The sequence below is a fragment of the Diplodia seriata genome (assembly GCF_021436955.1).
Source record: "Diplodia seriata strain FDS-637 chromosome Unknown scaffold_2, whole genome shotgun sequence".
In the NCBI taxonomy this organism is placed as follows: domain Eukaryota; kingdom Fungi; phylum Ascomycota; class Dothideomycetes; order Botryosphaeriales; family Botryosphaeriaceae; genus Diplodia; species Diplodia seriata.
Genome location: NW_027117309.1, coordinates 991,497 through 1,008,126, shown reverse-complemented (window position 1 = coordinate 1,008,126; position 16,630 = coordinate 991,497). Strand labels below are relative to the sequence as shown.

Genomic DNA, 16,630 nt, shown 5'->3' with positions numbered 1-16,630 from the left:
TACCGTGGAATTGGGCGATCCATATGGCCTTTATTTTCCCGCGATGGAACGATTGTTCATCGCTCCAAGTGAATTTATGTTCGAGCAGAAGTTTGAGAATGGATAGAAGAGTCTGTTTCCAAGCATGCCGACGGTTCAATGATGGACGTACCATGGACCCTGGTGCCGCCATCGCAGGCAACCCTCACACTTTTGACTGGACCCTGAAATACAGTAGACCAAACTCGAAGACTCCAGTGTACAAATACAGGACGCATTAGCCACACGGAAGATGCGAAGAACACAACCAGCGACTGAACCAGCCTCGTCAAATAATCTCAAGACACCGTGTCCCACATCCACGACTCCACAAAGAGCCCAAACCGACAAGCACAGCACCACCCCGCGAACAATCCCACCTCTCCAACACCAACTTCCCAGCTTCTCCGCGAAGCACCTACCTCCTCGCCCGATCCAACAGTTCTCTCCAAAGCCAGAACCCCGCAACAAACCACGCCAAAACCCCCCAACTCCAAACCACGCCAAACCCAACCCACACACGCAAACATGCCCTGCAACATCACAGGCCCAGACCACGTCCACCACTGGTTCCCGGACTTCACGGCTTCCCCCTCAACAGAGCCCATGACCATAAAGCTCAAACCCTGCGAACGCATCTGCGGCTTCTGCGCGCCAGCCGCCCGCCAAGTCTTCGGCAGCATCGTCGAGATGTTCGAGCACGTGCGCGAGGCACACGCAGACAAGAGGGAGTTCTGGTTGCAGCTGGTGCTCGCGCAGAAGGAGGAATTTGAGGTGGGAGGAGCAGCCAGTGTGTTGGAAGGGACGTTGACGATGTTGTCGATGACGCCGACTACGACGAGGATCTCGTTCAAGACGACGACGAGGACGACGACGAGGATGAGGACGAGGACGAGGATGACGACTATGTCGACGAGGACGACGACGAAGTGGTTCAGGAGAAATAGAGTGGTGAAAACGACGGATGGAGAGAGGCCTGGGTGGAGGAGGGAGGTGGTGGTGGCGCCGAGGGGGGTGGAGAGGAGGCCTGACGGAGGGAGGAGGAATTGGGTGGATGTGTCGATGAGGGATGGGGATAATAAGTATCGGTGGGACGGTGATGGTTGGGTCAGGAGGGAGGAGGGGGATGATCGGAGTCAGACTGATTTCTTGTTGGACCGTGGCAATGACAGTGGTGATTTTAAAAGGGGGAGTCTTTGGCAGAGCGTTGAAGATGTTGGCGTGGACGACGTGTGTATGCACGAAATCAGCAGCAAAATCGAAGAGAGGACACTCATCTAAGCTGGAAGAAACTTGTAACTTGCTCAAGCCTGCTACGAGATCGTCAGGGATAAACGCTAGACTGAAGGCTGCGGTTGCGATATTAGCTTTCCTGTATGTAGACTTTCCACTCGAATTTATACCTTGAAGCATCAGGCTGCCGAGTCCCTCCTCTTCCCCGGCGTGTCATCGCCGCTGTCGAACGCTTCGTCATCGGTGTCCAGCTCGAACTCATCAACGAGATCGCGCGTCTCTCTCTGGTCCAGCTGGATGGCACCCTCGGCCTTCTTCTCGACTTTCACGAACAGCGTCAGCAGCCCACAGTCATAGGCCGCCTTCATGGCGCCCGCCACCACGAAAGCGATCCAGAACCTATTACCACCAGCCAGCAACCCCGTGACCGACGGCCCGCCGCTCTGACTGAGCGTCTTGACGACATTGACGATGCCCATCACCGCCGTCCGCTCTTCGGGCCGGACGACCATCGACAAGAAGGCCGACCGCGGCGCCTGATCCATGCTCGCGAGGGTACCGCGCGCAACCAGCAGCACAGCCGTCAACCACACGACGTTGGGGGCGGGGATCAGGGCGAGGAAGACGGCCGAGGGCAGGTGGGTGAAGACCATGGTGCGGACGAGGCCGATGCGCTTGGCGATGGCGGCGGCGAAGACGTTGCCGACGCTGGACGTGACCCAGGTGGCGGCGACGATGGCGCCGAGGGTCGACTTGGGCAGGCCGAACTTGCGGTCGAGGTAGAAGTTGATGAGCGAGTACGGCACCATGCCCGACGCCAGCGAGTCGACGCAGAACAGCGCGCACAGCTTCAGCAGCATCCAGCGCGTCGGCGTCGACAGCTGCGCGAAGCCCATCTTCGGCTTGGGCGGCGGCGCAGGCTGCGGCGGCGTGGGAGGGAGCGGTCGCTCGTTCGTGTCGTCGTCGTCGTCGTTGGCGGCGCCCTCCTCTGACGAGCGCGAGGGCGTGAGGAAGACGTCGCGCTCGCTCTCCTCGGCGTCTTCGGCCGCGGTGTCCTTCCTCCCGCCAGGTCCGCCGTCGCCACTCCCCACCGCGCGGTACTCGCCCCTCCCGGTGCTCGTAGCAGGGGCGGCAGCAGCAGCCGCATAGCCATCGACCTCGCACCTCTCACTCAACAGCATCGTCAGCCCGGCCTTGACCGCGCCCACAGCGCCATAGCCCCAAAAAACCACGCGAAACGCATCCAACTCCACCCAACCCTCCCTTCTCTTGCACGCCTCGACGACCCACCCGGCGCCCAGCAGCCCGACCGCCGACCCCAAAGTCCCGACAACCACATACCACGCAAAAACCTCGCTCCGCGCCGCGCTCCCGGGCACCAAGCCCGCCAACGCGCTCTCCTCGACGGCGCGAAACGGCCCAATCTCATTCCCACTCACGCTAATAACACCAACCACAGCCGCCGCCAGGAGGACCCAGTAGCCCGACGCGAGCCCGAAGACGGCGCCGGCGACGACCATGCCGGCGCACCCGAGCAGCAGCACGCGGCGCCGCCCGAGCGAATCCGCGACGAGCGTGAGGAAGAGCGACAGCGCGACGTCGCCGAGCAGCGTCAGCGTCATGAAGAGCCCGATGCGCTCGTCCGAGACGGATAGCGCCGCGAAGAAGAGCGCGAGCACGAGCGCGATCCCGCCGTACCCCGCCATTCGCAGGAACCGCGTCAAGAAGATGAGGTGGAGATCGCGCGGCGCGTGGATGATGGTGGGGAGGCCGAGCTCGGCGGCGATTTTGCGGAGGACGGGCGGCGCCATGGTGGTGGTGGATGGATGGGAGTTGGAGTGGTCTGAGGGCTGAGGGGGGTTTTTTCGCTCTGCGGTGTGATGGTGTTTCCGGGCGTGCCGATGGATGCGATTGCGATGGTGTGTGGGGTTCCCGTCGGTTTTCGGCAGCGCACTGCGTGATGTGTGAGAGAAGGGGGGTTCACGCCGCAGCGTGACAGCAGTTCGCTCGCTCAAGGAACCTCGATTGTTGGAGTTGAAGAGGGAGGAAGAAAAGATGAATGAAGGTCGAGATAAGCACCAGCTAATGAGAAAGCTTTGCTGCCTGGCGGGCCGCGCGGGAATGCGGGGCTCGCATTGCGAATCTCGGCATCGCTTCCTGTCCGACATCGCAAGCCCGACCCCGAGTCCGAAGCGTGCGAGCCGAGGGCCGCGTCATTCCCAGGAGCCACTGTCGGAATCTTCAACAATGCTTGGATCACGCTCGGTATTCCGCAGCCGTTGTTATGCTCTGGAAGGACAGATGTGTGCTCGCGGGGCTCTGCGTCAGATCACGACCCAGTGTCCGGTTATCAGGGCGCAGTGCCGTGTCATACTAGGACCGTCATTTCTGACGCTAGAGGCGGAAAATGGCCTGGCAGCGTGTGACGGACCCACCCCTCGCAAAAAGCTTGTGCACGACTTGGCTCGGGTCGCAGGGGGCTCAACCTTCCCCAACACGTTAGATCGTCCCTCACGGACCCAGCCCTCAGCTCTTGTGCCCTTGCATCGCAACGCCACTCGGCACAGACGTCACGGCGCGGGAAACAATCGAATCTTCATCTTTGTATGTGATGCTAACGCCCCCATGAGCCTTGACTGTCGCAACCACCACTTCTGAGCCCTGCGCGACTCTACCATCCCTGCATTACACCTCCTCGCATTTGTAATTCGAAAGCGCCGAGTTCACTTCTTTCTCTACCCAATGATCCAGATGGGCCAGTGCGTCAAACCGTGACGCGTACAGTGAAGTCTTGACCCACGGTAACCCGTTGGCCATCAGGTAGCCGCGGTATTGCCATCCCTCTAGTGTTTTGACTGCCGCTGTGGCAACCGTCACATCAGGATAGCTACCGTATTTGATGTAGCGACCGTTCTCTGCAAATTTCGTCAGTTGTCAAACTCGGCGACCAAGGGAGGAAATAAGAGAGAAGGCTTGCCTACCGTTGATTCGATTTCTTAGGCAGAAGATTTCTTCGAAGCCCCCCATTGTGAACTTCTTCGTCGTTGGACGCTCTTTCCGTCGTGTTTTTTTTTTTTGGGATGTTGGGAATGAGGGGTTCAAATGAAATTAAATAGTGTTGGCTCAGGCCCAGTCGCTGCCAGATAGATCATCAAGCAAACTGTAGGACAAGCTGTCACGCTTGTGGCACAATCATCTTCTAATCAGGAAATTCGATTTGAATGGCTTGGCCTCTCTCCCCTGTTTGATAGTGCACGCATCCTGTCTTCTTTGCGTTTCTGGAATTTCGTGACGCCGCGAGGACAACCATGCACAACCCAGCTGGTAGGTTCTGGCGCCGAAAACGCAGACTACTTAGCAATGAATCTCGTCCCTACGCTGCTACTCTCTAAAGCCGCGGTTCCATCCGGCGCAGTAAACATCACGTTATCGGTTCTTTGCGATCGTCCACAACTAGCTGCTTTGACGAGTTTCTTCGCTGAATGAATGCGTTATAGCCCACACTCCGTTCATCATAGCTTTGAGCACATGAGACACATTGGCTGTGGTTTGATCCCAGAATGAAGGCGTTATGACAGGCGCAGGAGACCCACTGTGAGCAAGTTAGCCGATATGTTGTACCCAGAACCCTCAACATACTTACCAGTCAGCATTCCCGGGCTTTCGTTCAACAGACAGGTCGCTGTGTGCAAGGAAGATTTCGAACCGCATCCATACCGCACCAAGCCTTCCTCTTTCTAATACGCACAGCCATGGATAGTCCCTTACCATCTGACCGTCCACTACATGGAATAGGTTAGGCGAGTGTCTCACGTCCAGTCCTCTATCCACGCATACAAGTGTGGCAACATGCTCCCGGGCGCTCGTGAAATACCAGTTCCGCGGCAGGTAAGCATCTCCGCCTTTTAGCGACCGACTGAACGATGTGGTGCTATCTGCCCTTGGAGCACTGTTGTGATGAGCTGATAAAGCTTAAGCAATCCAGGATACCTGCCACCGTAACAAAGTCTCCATGATTCCTTTGGATATTCTGTGCCTTGCATTGCACGAACGCGGGAAGTATGAAGCGCTGTAGGTAATAGCCGGAAAATGAGCCGTTCTGCCACTCTGGGCTTAGGATAGGCATTATGGCGGTGTTCATGGATAGATCGAGGACGTATTGGCTCGGTAGAAGAACGGTTTTCGACACTGAACTGCGTAGAGAGCTAGAAGTCAGTCTTCTGAGTGAAATTCTTGCGAGGGGTGAAGTGTGACTACTCTGACAGATGTAGGAGGAGACTTTGCGATGCGTCTGCCACGATAGAAGTAGATTGTTTGATCTCCTCACTTTGTTGTCGGGCAGGTAATAGTATTGGCCTTCAGAGAGCTTGCCTGGATTCTCGCAACAATCGTATGGAGAAATTGGCAACGGGAGGCTGCCTCCGCACAAGAGACAATCTTCTTCCTTACCGATGATATTGGTCTGCGCTTGGTTTCATGCTTGTGCAAGCGTTCTCTTCGCCATGTGACCCTGCCACTTTGTGGGTAAACCTCGCTTGAGATGAGCATAGTATCTGTGTTCTTCCAGTGCTTGCCAAAATGTGTGAGCGGTCGCCATGTCCGCTGTGCTGTACTGGCGGGGTTGTATGGCACCGAATCGTAGGATGTCGAGTTTACAACGTGACAGTGGTTGGTGGCGCGGGCGGTGAGAAGTCAGTAGATGGTCGCGTCTAGCTGGCTTTTGGCGGAGCCGTCCGTACGTCTTCGCGATGGATAACACGCGGCGGGCCGCAAGAATGACGGCTGTTGCTGTAAAGAGAGCAGACGCGCGGTGGAGTAGTCAAAAAGCGGTGGCGACCGACAAAGCCGTTGGCGGTCGGGTTCGCGTGGGTCGGGGTCGCGACTCAAATTCGCTATCAAGTAGAGGGAGGTCAGCTAAGACGGCGCAACGCCACAAGGAACTCTTATGATCGCGCAGGCTGAAGGCTTGGACGCCAAAGGTGCGCGAAATGGGCGCCATACCCCAAGATCGCCGTATCTTAGGCTCAAGAGTGGCGAAGGGGGCGTGTTGCTGCCCACGGCTGCCTGTAGCCCGCGGGCACTGAAAGACCGGCGAGCGCAAGGCTCCACCCTCAGTAGCTTCGCCCTGGCGCTTTGGCTAATAATGAGACGCGCGACACCGGGCATTGGGCATGCTGGAATACCATCGGGGGGCAATCAGCGCCAGCCTGACGCGCCGCCAATGGAGCTGTTCAAGCCGCAGGACATCAAAGCCGCGCGTCTCTTCTTCCTCACCGTAAGGAACGAGCCCGGATGGGACTCCAGTAGCTGCGCAGCGCTCGAGGGCATCAAGCAAGTGCTTCGTCGCGTCCGTACGCGGCAGTGCTCTCTCACATGGCGGCAGCCTTTCCAAAACTTGGCTGCCCCCGGGTCCCTCGGCGCGGGGGCTAGCGCCAAGGGCGGTCACTTTGACAGACACCAGAGTGCCCGAACGCGTGCTTTCCATGAGTTTCCAGCGCACCAGGCAACAGCCGTTGCCGGGCCTACATTCTCGTCGCGTGCTGCCACTCTCCCGCTCGCTTAGCGCATGCATATCTACCCGCCCGCCGACCCTGGCGCTCCACAACCTCTTTTCTTCCCTCTTTCTCTCTTTCGCTCTTTGCCTTTTGGCTTGGATCAAGAGCTCTATCCTTGTCTCAAGCTCTTCTTGGCTCAATCCTCCGTCGGACAGGCGCCTCCCGCTCATGCGCGTCCTTGCGCATCCATCTCACTTGAAGTAAGTCACACTCCGTCGTCACAGGCTCATCTCACTTCGCGTGGGCCACTCTCATCCCGCCCCAAAGGCCCTCCATTGTGCAATGATGACCAAAAAAAAGACGGACACTGCGTCTGAATGCGTGCGGTCACTCGTTCGCCCGGCTACCACCTGGAGCATGCGCAAGCAGAGCGCCAGGGTCGGAAGCCGGTGGGAACCGATCGTTCGACACATGTTTACACAACCAATTTGTTCTGAGCACACACAATCAACTGTTCTTTCTCTCGTGTTGATCAAGACGATCTAGCTAACTTCTTTTCTCGTACGCAGTTTCCTCACCTGACCCTCGATAACGCATTCCACTCCACGTAAGCCACCCCCTCTGTACCCTCCTTTGCAAAATGATGACGGTCCTTTGGGCCAATGCCACTTCAAATGAAATCGTTCTGGTTTCTTCTTGGAAGCCGCTCGACGATGATCATACAATTCCATTCTGAACACACAACTCAACCAGTCCTTCCGTGTCACGTCTTGGAAGATCTGGCTGACCCTTTCACGTTTCGCGTAGCCTGTCCTGTGCCGATCTCACTCCATGTAAGTCTCAATCGCTCCACCCCACGACCCCATTGCGCGATGATGACAACGGCCCACTGCGTTTGAACGCGTCCGGTCTCCGCCTCAGACGGCTACCACCAGGAACCTGCTGCCATTGCACGCTGGCGGCATGGGGCCAGGGTTGGAAGCTAGCTGGGGTGGAAGCCTGTCTGCAAATGTTAACAACAAGAGCCTGCTGAGCGCATCTTTGTTTTGTTCTTTTTTTCCACTCTCAAGTCAGACGCTGGAGGACCTTGCTAACCTCGTGCCTTTTCTCACAGGAGTGCCGCCTCTTTTCGCGGCGACCTTCGCCACGCCACGACGCGTTGCCCGCATCGTGCCCACGCAGTAAGCGCACCCACCCACCCTCCTCCGACTTGACCTGAACGTTGCTGACTCCCTCGCACATCTCCAGATCTTCCGCGACCTCGCACCGATCCTGCCTCCGCGCCCGACGCGTGTACCCTATGCTCGGCCCATCCTGCTGGTGGAAGCCGCAGCTCGCCAAGTCCCCGGCCAAGTCGGTCTTGACATCCTGGAGCTCGTGTGTGTCCTCAGGTCCCTGTGAGGTTCCCTTTCTTCTTCTTTTCCCCCCCCCTGGCCCGTGATGACGAAAACAGAAACGCATTGAAGCAACCACCCTCCGGTGTCAGGTTGCTTACGATAACAAAACTTTGTCTGAGGCCAGACCGTCAAGCTCATTCTGCCATCAGGAAAGCTGTGGGACACGCGCTGACAACATCATCGTGATCCTAGGTCCCACCTCTCTCTTTTCTCTTTCTTCAGTGTCGAGGTCCTTGTAAGTTTTTTTTTTTTTTTGTTTCTCTCGCCCGCCCTTTGGTTATGATGACTCCCATTCTTCTAAGAAGAACAGTTTTAAGCACCTGATCGTCTGTTTCTTTTCAGCTCGCTCATGCAAACAAAGAGTCTCCTGTACGATCCAAAAAAAAAAAGAGAGAAAAAAGAGACTGTCTGAGACCAGCGATTCCATCTCCTCCCACGAGCACAGCAGCTGTCAAGGATTGCGCTAACTTAGGACTTCTACAGAGCTCGCTCGGTTCCTCCTTGCTCGTACCGCTTCCTCTCGCTTGTAAGTGCTTTTCTTCTCACTCCCCCAAGCACTCGCCGATGATGAGATATAAAAGAACTTTTGTCAGACAACCACATCCTCTACTGATCTTGGGTGTCGTGTCGTCGATGCGAAAAACCCTGAACACTGTACTTTTTTTTCTGAGTGGCGGCTCCATCACCTTGTCAAAATTCCTCTGAGATTCGCAAGAGATCGTGCTAACTGTGGAAAACCAAGCACTGCAGAACCTCCCAAGTCAAGATCCGCGCCCCTTCGCCGTCTTCCGTCCTTCCTCTTCGCCCGCGTAAGTCTGTTCCGTACCCATCCACGGAGCGACCTGCATGCCGCGTGATGACGAAAAGACAGAACTTTTTAGACAACCACTTCAAATGGTTGCCTTCGGGTGGCTGTTTGGCTTTAGGTTGTCGATGCGAAGAAACAAAGTCTACTTCACACCTCTCGTCTGATGGCAGCCCTGCTATTCCTCAATCTCAACCGATTTTTTTTTTTTGAGAGAGAGACAACGCTAACTTCCTTCAATCATGGCAGGATCTTGGGCCGCACGAGCGGCGCCAACCGGCATCTGCCTTCGTCCGTGTGAGTGCAGAGCCTTTGACCCACGAGTCTCAGGTACCGCAGGCGTCGTTCCGCGCCCGATTGCTTGGGCCACTTGTCATGGCTCGCTGCCTCCCAGTGAGTGACCCATGGATCCTCTCCTTGCGTTTTCCTTTCTCGCCATATGATGAATGTACAATGTTACGTTCGTTATCGCACAGAAGACAACATAACTGTTCGTTTTGGGGTTGTCGATGATCAAAAAAAAATATCTGACCGGCGTTGTTACCTTCCGCACTCTGCCTTCTCGACTCGTTATCACGAATCCGCTGACGCTGTTTGGCCTGTACACAGATTCCGCTCTGCCCTCGCCGCCATAGCGTGCTCATTGCAAAGGTAAGCGCTTCACCTCGCCCATTCAAAGCCCACAATGCAGATGATTACAACTTTCTTCTCCTGAACAAGCTCGTTCTGAGCGAACCATGAGGAATCCCTCCTTAGGCAAACCTTAGGAGAGTCCTGACCGCGCCTTCTTCCCGCCACCTGCTGCAAAACATGATTGACACCGCGCTAACTTCCTTGTACATACGTGGCAGAGATTCCTGGACGCCGGCGGAATGACAAATCGAGACGGCGGCATGCATACTTAGGGAGGCCTAGCTAGGTTATGGCGATACTCCGGCGGACAGGCTGGGCGAACACTGTTTGGGGGCGCTTCGGGCAGGATACAGATAGCAATTGATGAGCCGTTGCAACTCGTCGCTTCGTTGGCCCTTGGTCGTGATGCTGTGTCCGCTTCACTCAGTGTTCTATTTGCCAATGCATGGCGCATGTCCCGGCCGCCGAGCCTCCAACGTCAGAGCAGCTGTTGTCTTCTCCACGCAGTGGTCGGATGACGAGGCGCTGATGTGCCTCCGACTGAGTCTGCTGTGATTGTGTGGCATTCCTCCACTACCCAGGGTTGAACGATTCGAGCGAGACCGGATCAGCGAGGCTTGGAGTAGTGCCTTTGCTTCATGTGTGCGGTCCTTCCAGCATCAATTTTCGGCTTTGTAGGAGGCAGTTCCGAATCCCCCGCGGACACACCGTGCCCCCTCAAATCGCGTGCCACCGTCACGAATTCAGAGCCTCACACCATAATGTCCGCCCCTCCAGGCCTCTGTTTCGTCCTTCGGCCAGGCGCCCGCGACGCCGCTAAACCGCCCTTCGCAGGCGCACGGCATTTCCAAGTCTTCCGTAACGATCACCGAGGTCGCGTCGTTGCCCATCTACGACGTCCCCATGCGGGTCACTCTGGATTTCATGCCCCCCGCCTATGTCTTGCTCTCGTCTTCGATAGCCTACTAGCTGCTTCGGCTGGTTCACGAGACCGGCGTCATAGGAAAGCGGAATATCCATGTGGTGTTTCATAAAACACCTTCACTTCCTTTGAAAAGCCCACAGAACAGCAAAGACGTCAGTAAATATCACGATGCTTGTAGAACCGTTTTCGACAAAGGTATGTTTACTGTGTACCTCATGGTATGCTAGTCAAGAAACACAAAGTGGACAGCTTTGAGAAGAGGTTTGGCCCGTCCATCTGTGCCTCCCAACCAGTCGCAAGCAGCACTCCTCCAACGTTTGTCACGCCAGCCCAGATAACTGCCATCCGATCCACAATGCCCAGCCGCATCACGGTTCGCGTCTCGCCGTCCTCCACCAGCCGAATCAAGCCGAGTCGCCCTCATCAGAAGACTGAGCGTTCCAGACATGACGCTGCAGGGAAGTGCGGCGGATGAAGTCATGCTGCACTCTGTCAGGTCCGAAGCTTGCCGGGGGGCAGTACTCACACGCTTCTCAGACCGGCGGCCCCTGGTCTGGCCTTCGGCCTTCAGCACGGCCTCGAGCTGGAACAGGCTACGCATGAGCTCGACCAAGGCGTCCTCGCGGCTGGGGAGGTCGGAAGCCTCGGCGAGGACTAGGTGCTGGCCCTCGTGCTTCTTTTTGCCGAGGAGGACGGCGGCGACGGTGCAGAGGCCGTGTTGGTCGAACCCGCCCATGAGAGTCTCGGTGGCGTCGAAGTTCTTGTAGTAGGCCTCGTGGAGGACGTTGAGTTGGACTGGGGTTATGGTTTGTGAGTTCCTTGCGCGCTTAATCGGGGGAGGGAAGGCGGGGACCTACTGCAGACGAGGTTGCGCGCCTCCAGTGCCATCTTGCTCCAGGGCGCCATGTTGGGTGAACGGTGTTGAATGGGATGGCGGAGTGGCTTGCAGATGGAGGGTGTCAGGTCAAGCGGGCGGCGGGCGGCGCAATTAGCCCCACCCTCAGCAGGCTCAGCCGGGCCACCCAATCCCCACGGCGCACGCACGGATAGCTTGGTCCGACCTTAGTCGACAGGCAGTCCGGAAGACCAGGATTGGTGGCGCCGACGCCCGCTGAGCCAACGCAAATACGCCCTCGCAAGGCGCAACCCGCACCCAGAACCGAACACCTCCACAGACACGAACATCCCTCTGCGCCAACAACAACACCTTCGCAACCATGGCATCCAGCAACCACCCCCCCCCCCCCCCCCCCCCCCCCCCCTCCCCCCTCCCCCGCCTCCTTCCGCGTCCTCCTCCTGCTGCTCGACTGGCTCCCCCGGGAATACGCCTGCGAGCTAGCCCACGCCTTCGGCTGGGACCGCGATCTCTTCGACAACAACACGCGTATCGTCTGCAACAGTGCGCACCTCCCTTCGCTGCCCCCATTCCCTCTCTCCCAATCAAGCAATCCCTTAACGAAAACGACATCAAAAGCTAACGGTGGAAAAAAAAAAATACAGTAATCGCCCTCTTCGACCGCGCCTCCACCCCGGAGCGTAGAAGGATCGCGCGGCGGGAGCTTCGAGAACTGGACCGATCGGGGTGACCGCACGGACCGCTACCGGGGCGGGCTGAATGAACCGCAGGTATATCGACATTGTGCAGGGAGGGAGGGGCTCTGAGGATGGTTGCTTTGAGGAAGGGAGACTGACGGGGTTTCTGCCTACTGCTAAGGGCCCTTTCCTCTGCTGTGAGGCTAGGTCGAATGAATTGCTGTGCTCACTCGGAAAGACTTCTTCGTCGTCTGATACTTCTCTTGTCGTGCTCGTGAATGCGCCGGCCGTTAAGCTCCAGCCACCAGCCATGCGGTGTCTTCTGTGTGCCGGAGCCTACCTACGGCCTAGAGTGTCACAGATGAGAAGGTATGCCACTGTGTGGATATCGTTAGCGTGTCACCATCACAGCAAAAGCCCGACAACTGCACCTCCATTAGGCAAGCGACCGCTGTGACAGCGTCTACTACAGCACGTCACGAGGGATGAACCACTCTAGCCTGCGTCACGAGTGCAACAAGTGCGAGAGGAGTCGTCACAAACAAGACACGAATTGTACTTTCACTCCGATCTCTCATTCCGCCAATGCGCCTCTATGAGATGCTATCTGCTCTTGCGGCGAATGTATAACAACCCCTTCCGCCCTCGTTGTCGGCGTAGCCGTAGTACTCGTCTCCGTCCTGCTCGTCGCCGCCGTCACTGCTACCGTAGTAGCCCGTGCTCTCGAGGCGCGCATAGCTGTCGGCAGCGGCTTCGTAGTCCTCCTCGTTCACGTAGCGGTAACCGTCGCGCATGTTTCCCTCGATCAGAAGGCCCTCCGAGTCGCGGAAGACGCCGCTGTACTCCTGTTGAACCGGCGATAGCACCTGCTGGTACTGGCGATAGTCGCAACGAACACCAACACTGCTACTCCTGCTACGGTTGCGGATGCGGCTGACGCTGAAGGCGGCGGCGTCGTGGTTGCTGCCAGACCGACGCGAACCGCTCCTGGACAAGGCGGCCCATTCTCCAGTGGAGACGCCCTTCCCTTCTTCTTCTTCACAGGGGATCCGTCCTCGGTGGACTCGGTAGCAGAACGCTCGAGGTATCCTCGAGCTTGTGTGTCTCTTATTTACGTTCTGTTATGGTACGTGTCAATGAGCTGCAGTCTATGATGCGGGGCAATGGACGACTTACCTGCGCAGTCTGCCGCCATCGGCTGGTGCTGCCAGCCCGACAGGTCTGCCCGGAGATTGTTCAAGTTGTCGGCCGTGATGGCCAGCGACGTGTGCAGGGTGGCGGGAGGCGGGCCGTGGTTGGGCGGGGCGGAAGCTGGGACGAGCTCGCCCTTGAGGGCGGCGTTGTTGAGATGTTGAATCGCGCATTCGAGGTTTGTCATCTTCAGGGCCGTGTCGTTGATGGCGTTCGCGGCCGCGGCGATCAGGCCTGGGTCGATCGCCACGGCCCGACCCGGATACTGCTGGGACCGCTACTTCCTTCTCAGCCTGCTCGAGCCGCTCTTGCTCCAGCTCGTATGACACGCGATCCCCCTCTGTCCATTCGTGTCACAGAAGGGAAACTCGGGCGAGCATATCCTTCATGGTGCTGCTGCTACGGCTGCGGACCGCCCTTAAGGGCGGCGTGGGAGATGTTGAATCGCGCATTCTAGTCGTGAGAACAGCGGGAACTGTGGCTGTAACATCTCCAAGATTGTCCTTTTCCCTTATAGCCCTCGAATCCTTCGGACTCTGAGTCCGATGCTGGTTCTGGCGCAGGGTCGAGATCTTCTGCAGGCTCTTCTAAATGGAAAAAGCCAAACGTAGAGGAGGGAGGGTCAAAATCCTATTCGGGTTATGTTAATAAGCTCTAGCCTATAATATGCCGCGGTGGACGATTTACCTAGGGACCCCTGCGCTGGGAGGGCGGCATTCCGAGGTCGTGATGCTTCCTCATACCATCCTCTCCGCTATCGCTACGTGGGTTGTACTTGTTGAGACGCATGGCTAGTCAGCTGATGAAGAGGGAATATGGGTCAATCCAGTCAAGCCGTGGGGTCGACTTCGGGTGCGTGGTTTAACATTGACCCATATTGCCTCTTCATCAGCTGACTAGCCATGTCGTGGCCGGTCTACTTGCGATCTGCAACGTCGAAGAGGATGCCATACTGGTCGCGCTTGATTTTGTGCTGTTCGACGCATCAGCAACAAACTCGCCATGTAATGGGGCAGGGCAAAAGGGGACACCCTACGTAGTCTTCGCTCGTCGGCGCAGCGACGTTACCAATGTCAGTCATCTGGGCCCCGATCGCGTCTTGTCCGTTGGACTCGGCGGTGCTCCTGCCATCGCTGCCGCCCAGACCCCAATCGGCGGGCAGAAGAACCCATGGTGTTTGCGTGTCTTTGCTCGTCGCCGCAGCGACGTTACGAATGTCAGTCATCTGGGCTCCGATCGGCAGGCGAAAGAACCCAGTTTGGTTTTCAACGAGCGCCTTGGCGTCTGGCGGGGTGGGATGGGCGGTGGTGGTGGCAGCGCTGTCTTCCGCAGTGGGCCAGTGGCATGGGAGGGAGGGAAGTACGTCGATGCCGCACTGAGGATGAGCCGGTGCAATTGTGTTGGTGTCAAGCGCCTTGTCTTGCTGCGGCGCGCCGAGCTCGCGACAGAGTGTGAGATCTTGCGAAGGAGCAGCTACCGGGTCTTGCTGCGGTCCGCCGAGCGCGCGAGCGAGTGGCAGATCTGGCAAAAAAGGAGCGGCGGCGTTGTGTTGAAGTGACGTGGTGTCAGGGCTTGGAGATCTGCGGAAGCGTTGGAACCGCTGTGTCATTAATCGCCTCAGCTTTTATCTGCTACCCGTGCTTACCTTGCGCTCGTGCCCGCCGCACACGATGGTGAAGTCGGTAAACTCGTCCGTCGACACGAGCCTGCTCGCGCTTAGCACCTGTCCCTAAAATTTCTATCATGCACTGGCGCTGCCTTACCTTGACAGGAAGGTCGCATTGAGGCACCACCGGCAGCGACACACCATGTCATCTATATGCTTGGTGCCGTCTTGCAGCATGATCTTGCTTCCAGTTCCCGACATGGTTGCGCTGATGGTAAGTCGGAGTGAGGGCTTCCAACTGTTGTTCGGCGTTGTGGGGGTGATGGCCGGGACCCGGCGGCGCGGTGGAGGGCCGGAGGGTGCTCGTGCTGGAGGTTGATGAGGAGCGTGAGCGCGGTGAGTGAGCGTCGATGCTGAGAGACTGTGTGCGCAGAGTGGGTGTGGAAGGTGAGAGGGCGTCTTCCGGTTGCTGTTGCCGGCGAATGACAGCCTAGGTAGGCTGGGTTTGACATCGTGACCTCGGAAATCATGTGGGATTCGTTTATGACGGTGCCGCAGCTGGTAGGCCAGGCGTTCTGAGCAAGGACTATGTTTAGGAGACGCGTCAGTGACTTTCCTAGCAATCGGTGCAGGAGTGTGGAAGAGAAAAGGGAACGGGCGTGGGGAGAGGAGGGTAGTGCGTACTCACCACCTGGTCACCGATGATTTCTGGGCATATCTCTTTCTCCGCGAGACGCTGCGGCACGTGGGGGTATCGACAAGCACTATGGGACCCGTGCGAATCCGCCGAGGACACGAGGCTGCCTCGGCGGATTCGCACGGGTCAATCGTGAAAGGAGCGGGAATTGCGGCTGGGACATCTCTAAGGGGTTGCAGGCCGGCGAAGCCAAAGGTCTGTCTCGCCTGCTCGCCAGGCTTGGGCTCCTCGGTGACGGATTCCTTGACGGAGAAGGGTATGGCTAGAGTTGCCGCCGATGGCTTCAAGGTAGAAGTAGTCAGCAAGCCACCTTCTCTCACAACGAAGAGTCCCATAATCACTTACCGGCTCCTCCATGTATTCTCTCCATCTCTCATTCTCACGAGGGGCCTTCTTGTTCGGGCTGCCAGGGACTCCCTCTGCCTCGATGACATATCCCAACCATCTCCAGCGCCAACATTCCCTGTCAGCACAGGGGAACAGCCCTTCTCATCGGGCTGCTGTGGGCACCCAGTGGTACTCGGCGAAGGCGCCGCCGACGTTGATGGTCTGGTTGTTGGCATCGAAGTTGGCCGCGTTGTTGGCGGCGTTGTTGGCGGTGGCGCCGGCGGGACTGGCTACTCGCCATAGCCATGAGTATGGCGCAGACATAGCCTTTCGCTTCGACATGACTGACGAGCGGCATGGCCGCAGCCAGAAGAAGAAGGAATACCACAGCGCTGCCGACGCAGGCGCCGATGGTGATTTTCGAATTCTTTGGCAGCGCCTCGACCGCGTCTGCAGGTGACGTGAGGTTCTGGGTGTCGTACATGGTGGCGGCAGTGGAGGCTGCGCTGTCGGGCAAGGCTCTGGGGCGCGTGGACGGGCGGGCGAGCGCGCGAGCGGGCGGCCCGGTACACTCTGTACTTTGGAAAGTGTCAGCAACAGAAGAGAACGGCAGCTGGGAGTGTCAAGGGCTCAGGTCAGACTTACCATGGCGCTTTCGCTGACGATCCATGGCGATGGTAACCTCATGTGGGGGATTGTTGTATGAGTTGTCCTGAGACAACCTCTGCAGCGCCGCAGCCGCGGCCGCAGCCTCCGCGGGAAGCGGTCCT

The 16,630-nt window shown here is 57.7% G+C and overlaps 5 protein-coding genes across 5 annotated transcripts; 1 reads left to right on the top strand and 4 right to left on the bottom strand.

The window, feature by feature from the left end:
- Positions 1 to 624: 624 nt before the first annotated feature.
- SLS55_001685 (uncharacterized protein) lies at positions 625 to 965 on the top strand (the record flags this gene model as incomplete). The annotated part of the gene is given in 2 exon segments (XM_066773176.1): positions 625 to 792; positions 810 to 965. The coding sequence occupies 2 exon segments, from the start codon at positions 625 to 627 to the stop codon at positions 963 to 965; spliced, it is 324 nt and encodes a 107-aa protein (XP_066635743.1).
- Positions 966 to 1,430: 465 nt separating this feature from the next.
- On the bottom strand, positions 1,431 to 2,467 carry SLS55_001684 (uncharacterized protein; the record flags this gene model as incomplete). The annotated part of the gene is made up of 2 exons (XM_066773175.1): positions 1,431 to 2,415; positions 2,460 to 2,467. The coding sequence occupies 2 exons, from the start codon at positions 2,465 to 2,467 to the stop codon at positions 1,431 to 1,433; spliced, it is 993 nt and encodes a 330-aa protein (XP_066635742.1).
- An 8,443-nt stretch (positions 2,468 to 10,910) lies between these two features.
- Positions 10,911 to 11,412, bottom strand: SLS55_001683 (uncharacterized protein; the record flags this gene model as incomplete). Its single annotated transcript, XM_066773174.1, has 3 exons — positions 10,911 to 10,988; positions 11,033 to 11,301; positions 11,364 to 11,412. The coding sequence occupies 3 exons, from the start codon at positions 11,410 to 11,412 to the stop codon at positions 10,911 to 10,913; spliced, it is 396 nt and encodes a 131-aa protein (XP_066635741.1).
- Positions 11,413 to 12,632: 1,220 nt separating this feature from the next.
- Positions 12,633 to 13,417, bottom strand: SLS55_001682 (uncharacterized protein; the record flags this gene model as incomplete). The annotated part of the gene is made up of 2 exons (XM_066773173.1): positions 12,633 to 13,075; positions 13,216 to 13,417. The coding sequence occupies 2 exons, from the start codon at positions 13,415 to 13,417 to the stop codon at positions 12,633 to 12,635; spliced, it is 645 nt and encodes a 214-aa protein (XP_066635740.1).
- A 2,605-nt stretch (positions 13,418 to 16,022) lies between these two features.
- SLS55_001681 (uncharacterized protein) lies at positions 16,023 to 16,218 on the bottom strand (the record flags this gene model as incomplete). The annotated part of the gene is given in 2 exon segments (XM_066773172.1): positions 16,023 to 16,193; positions 16,210 to 16,218. 2 exon segments carry the CDS (start codon positions 16,216 to 16,218, stop codon positions 16,023 to 16,025), a joined length of 180 nt encoding a protein of 59 aa, XP_066635739.1.
- Positions 16,219 to 16,630: the final 412 nt, after the last annotated feature.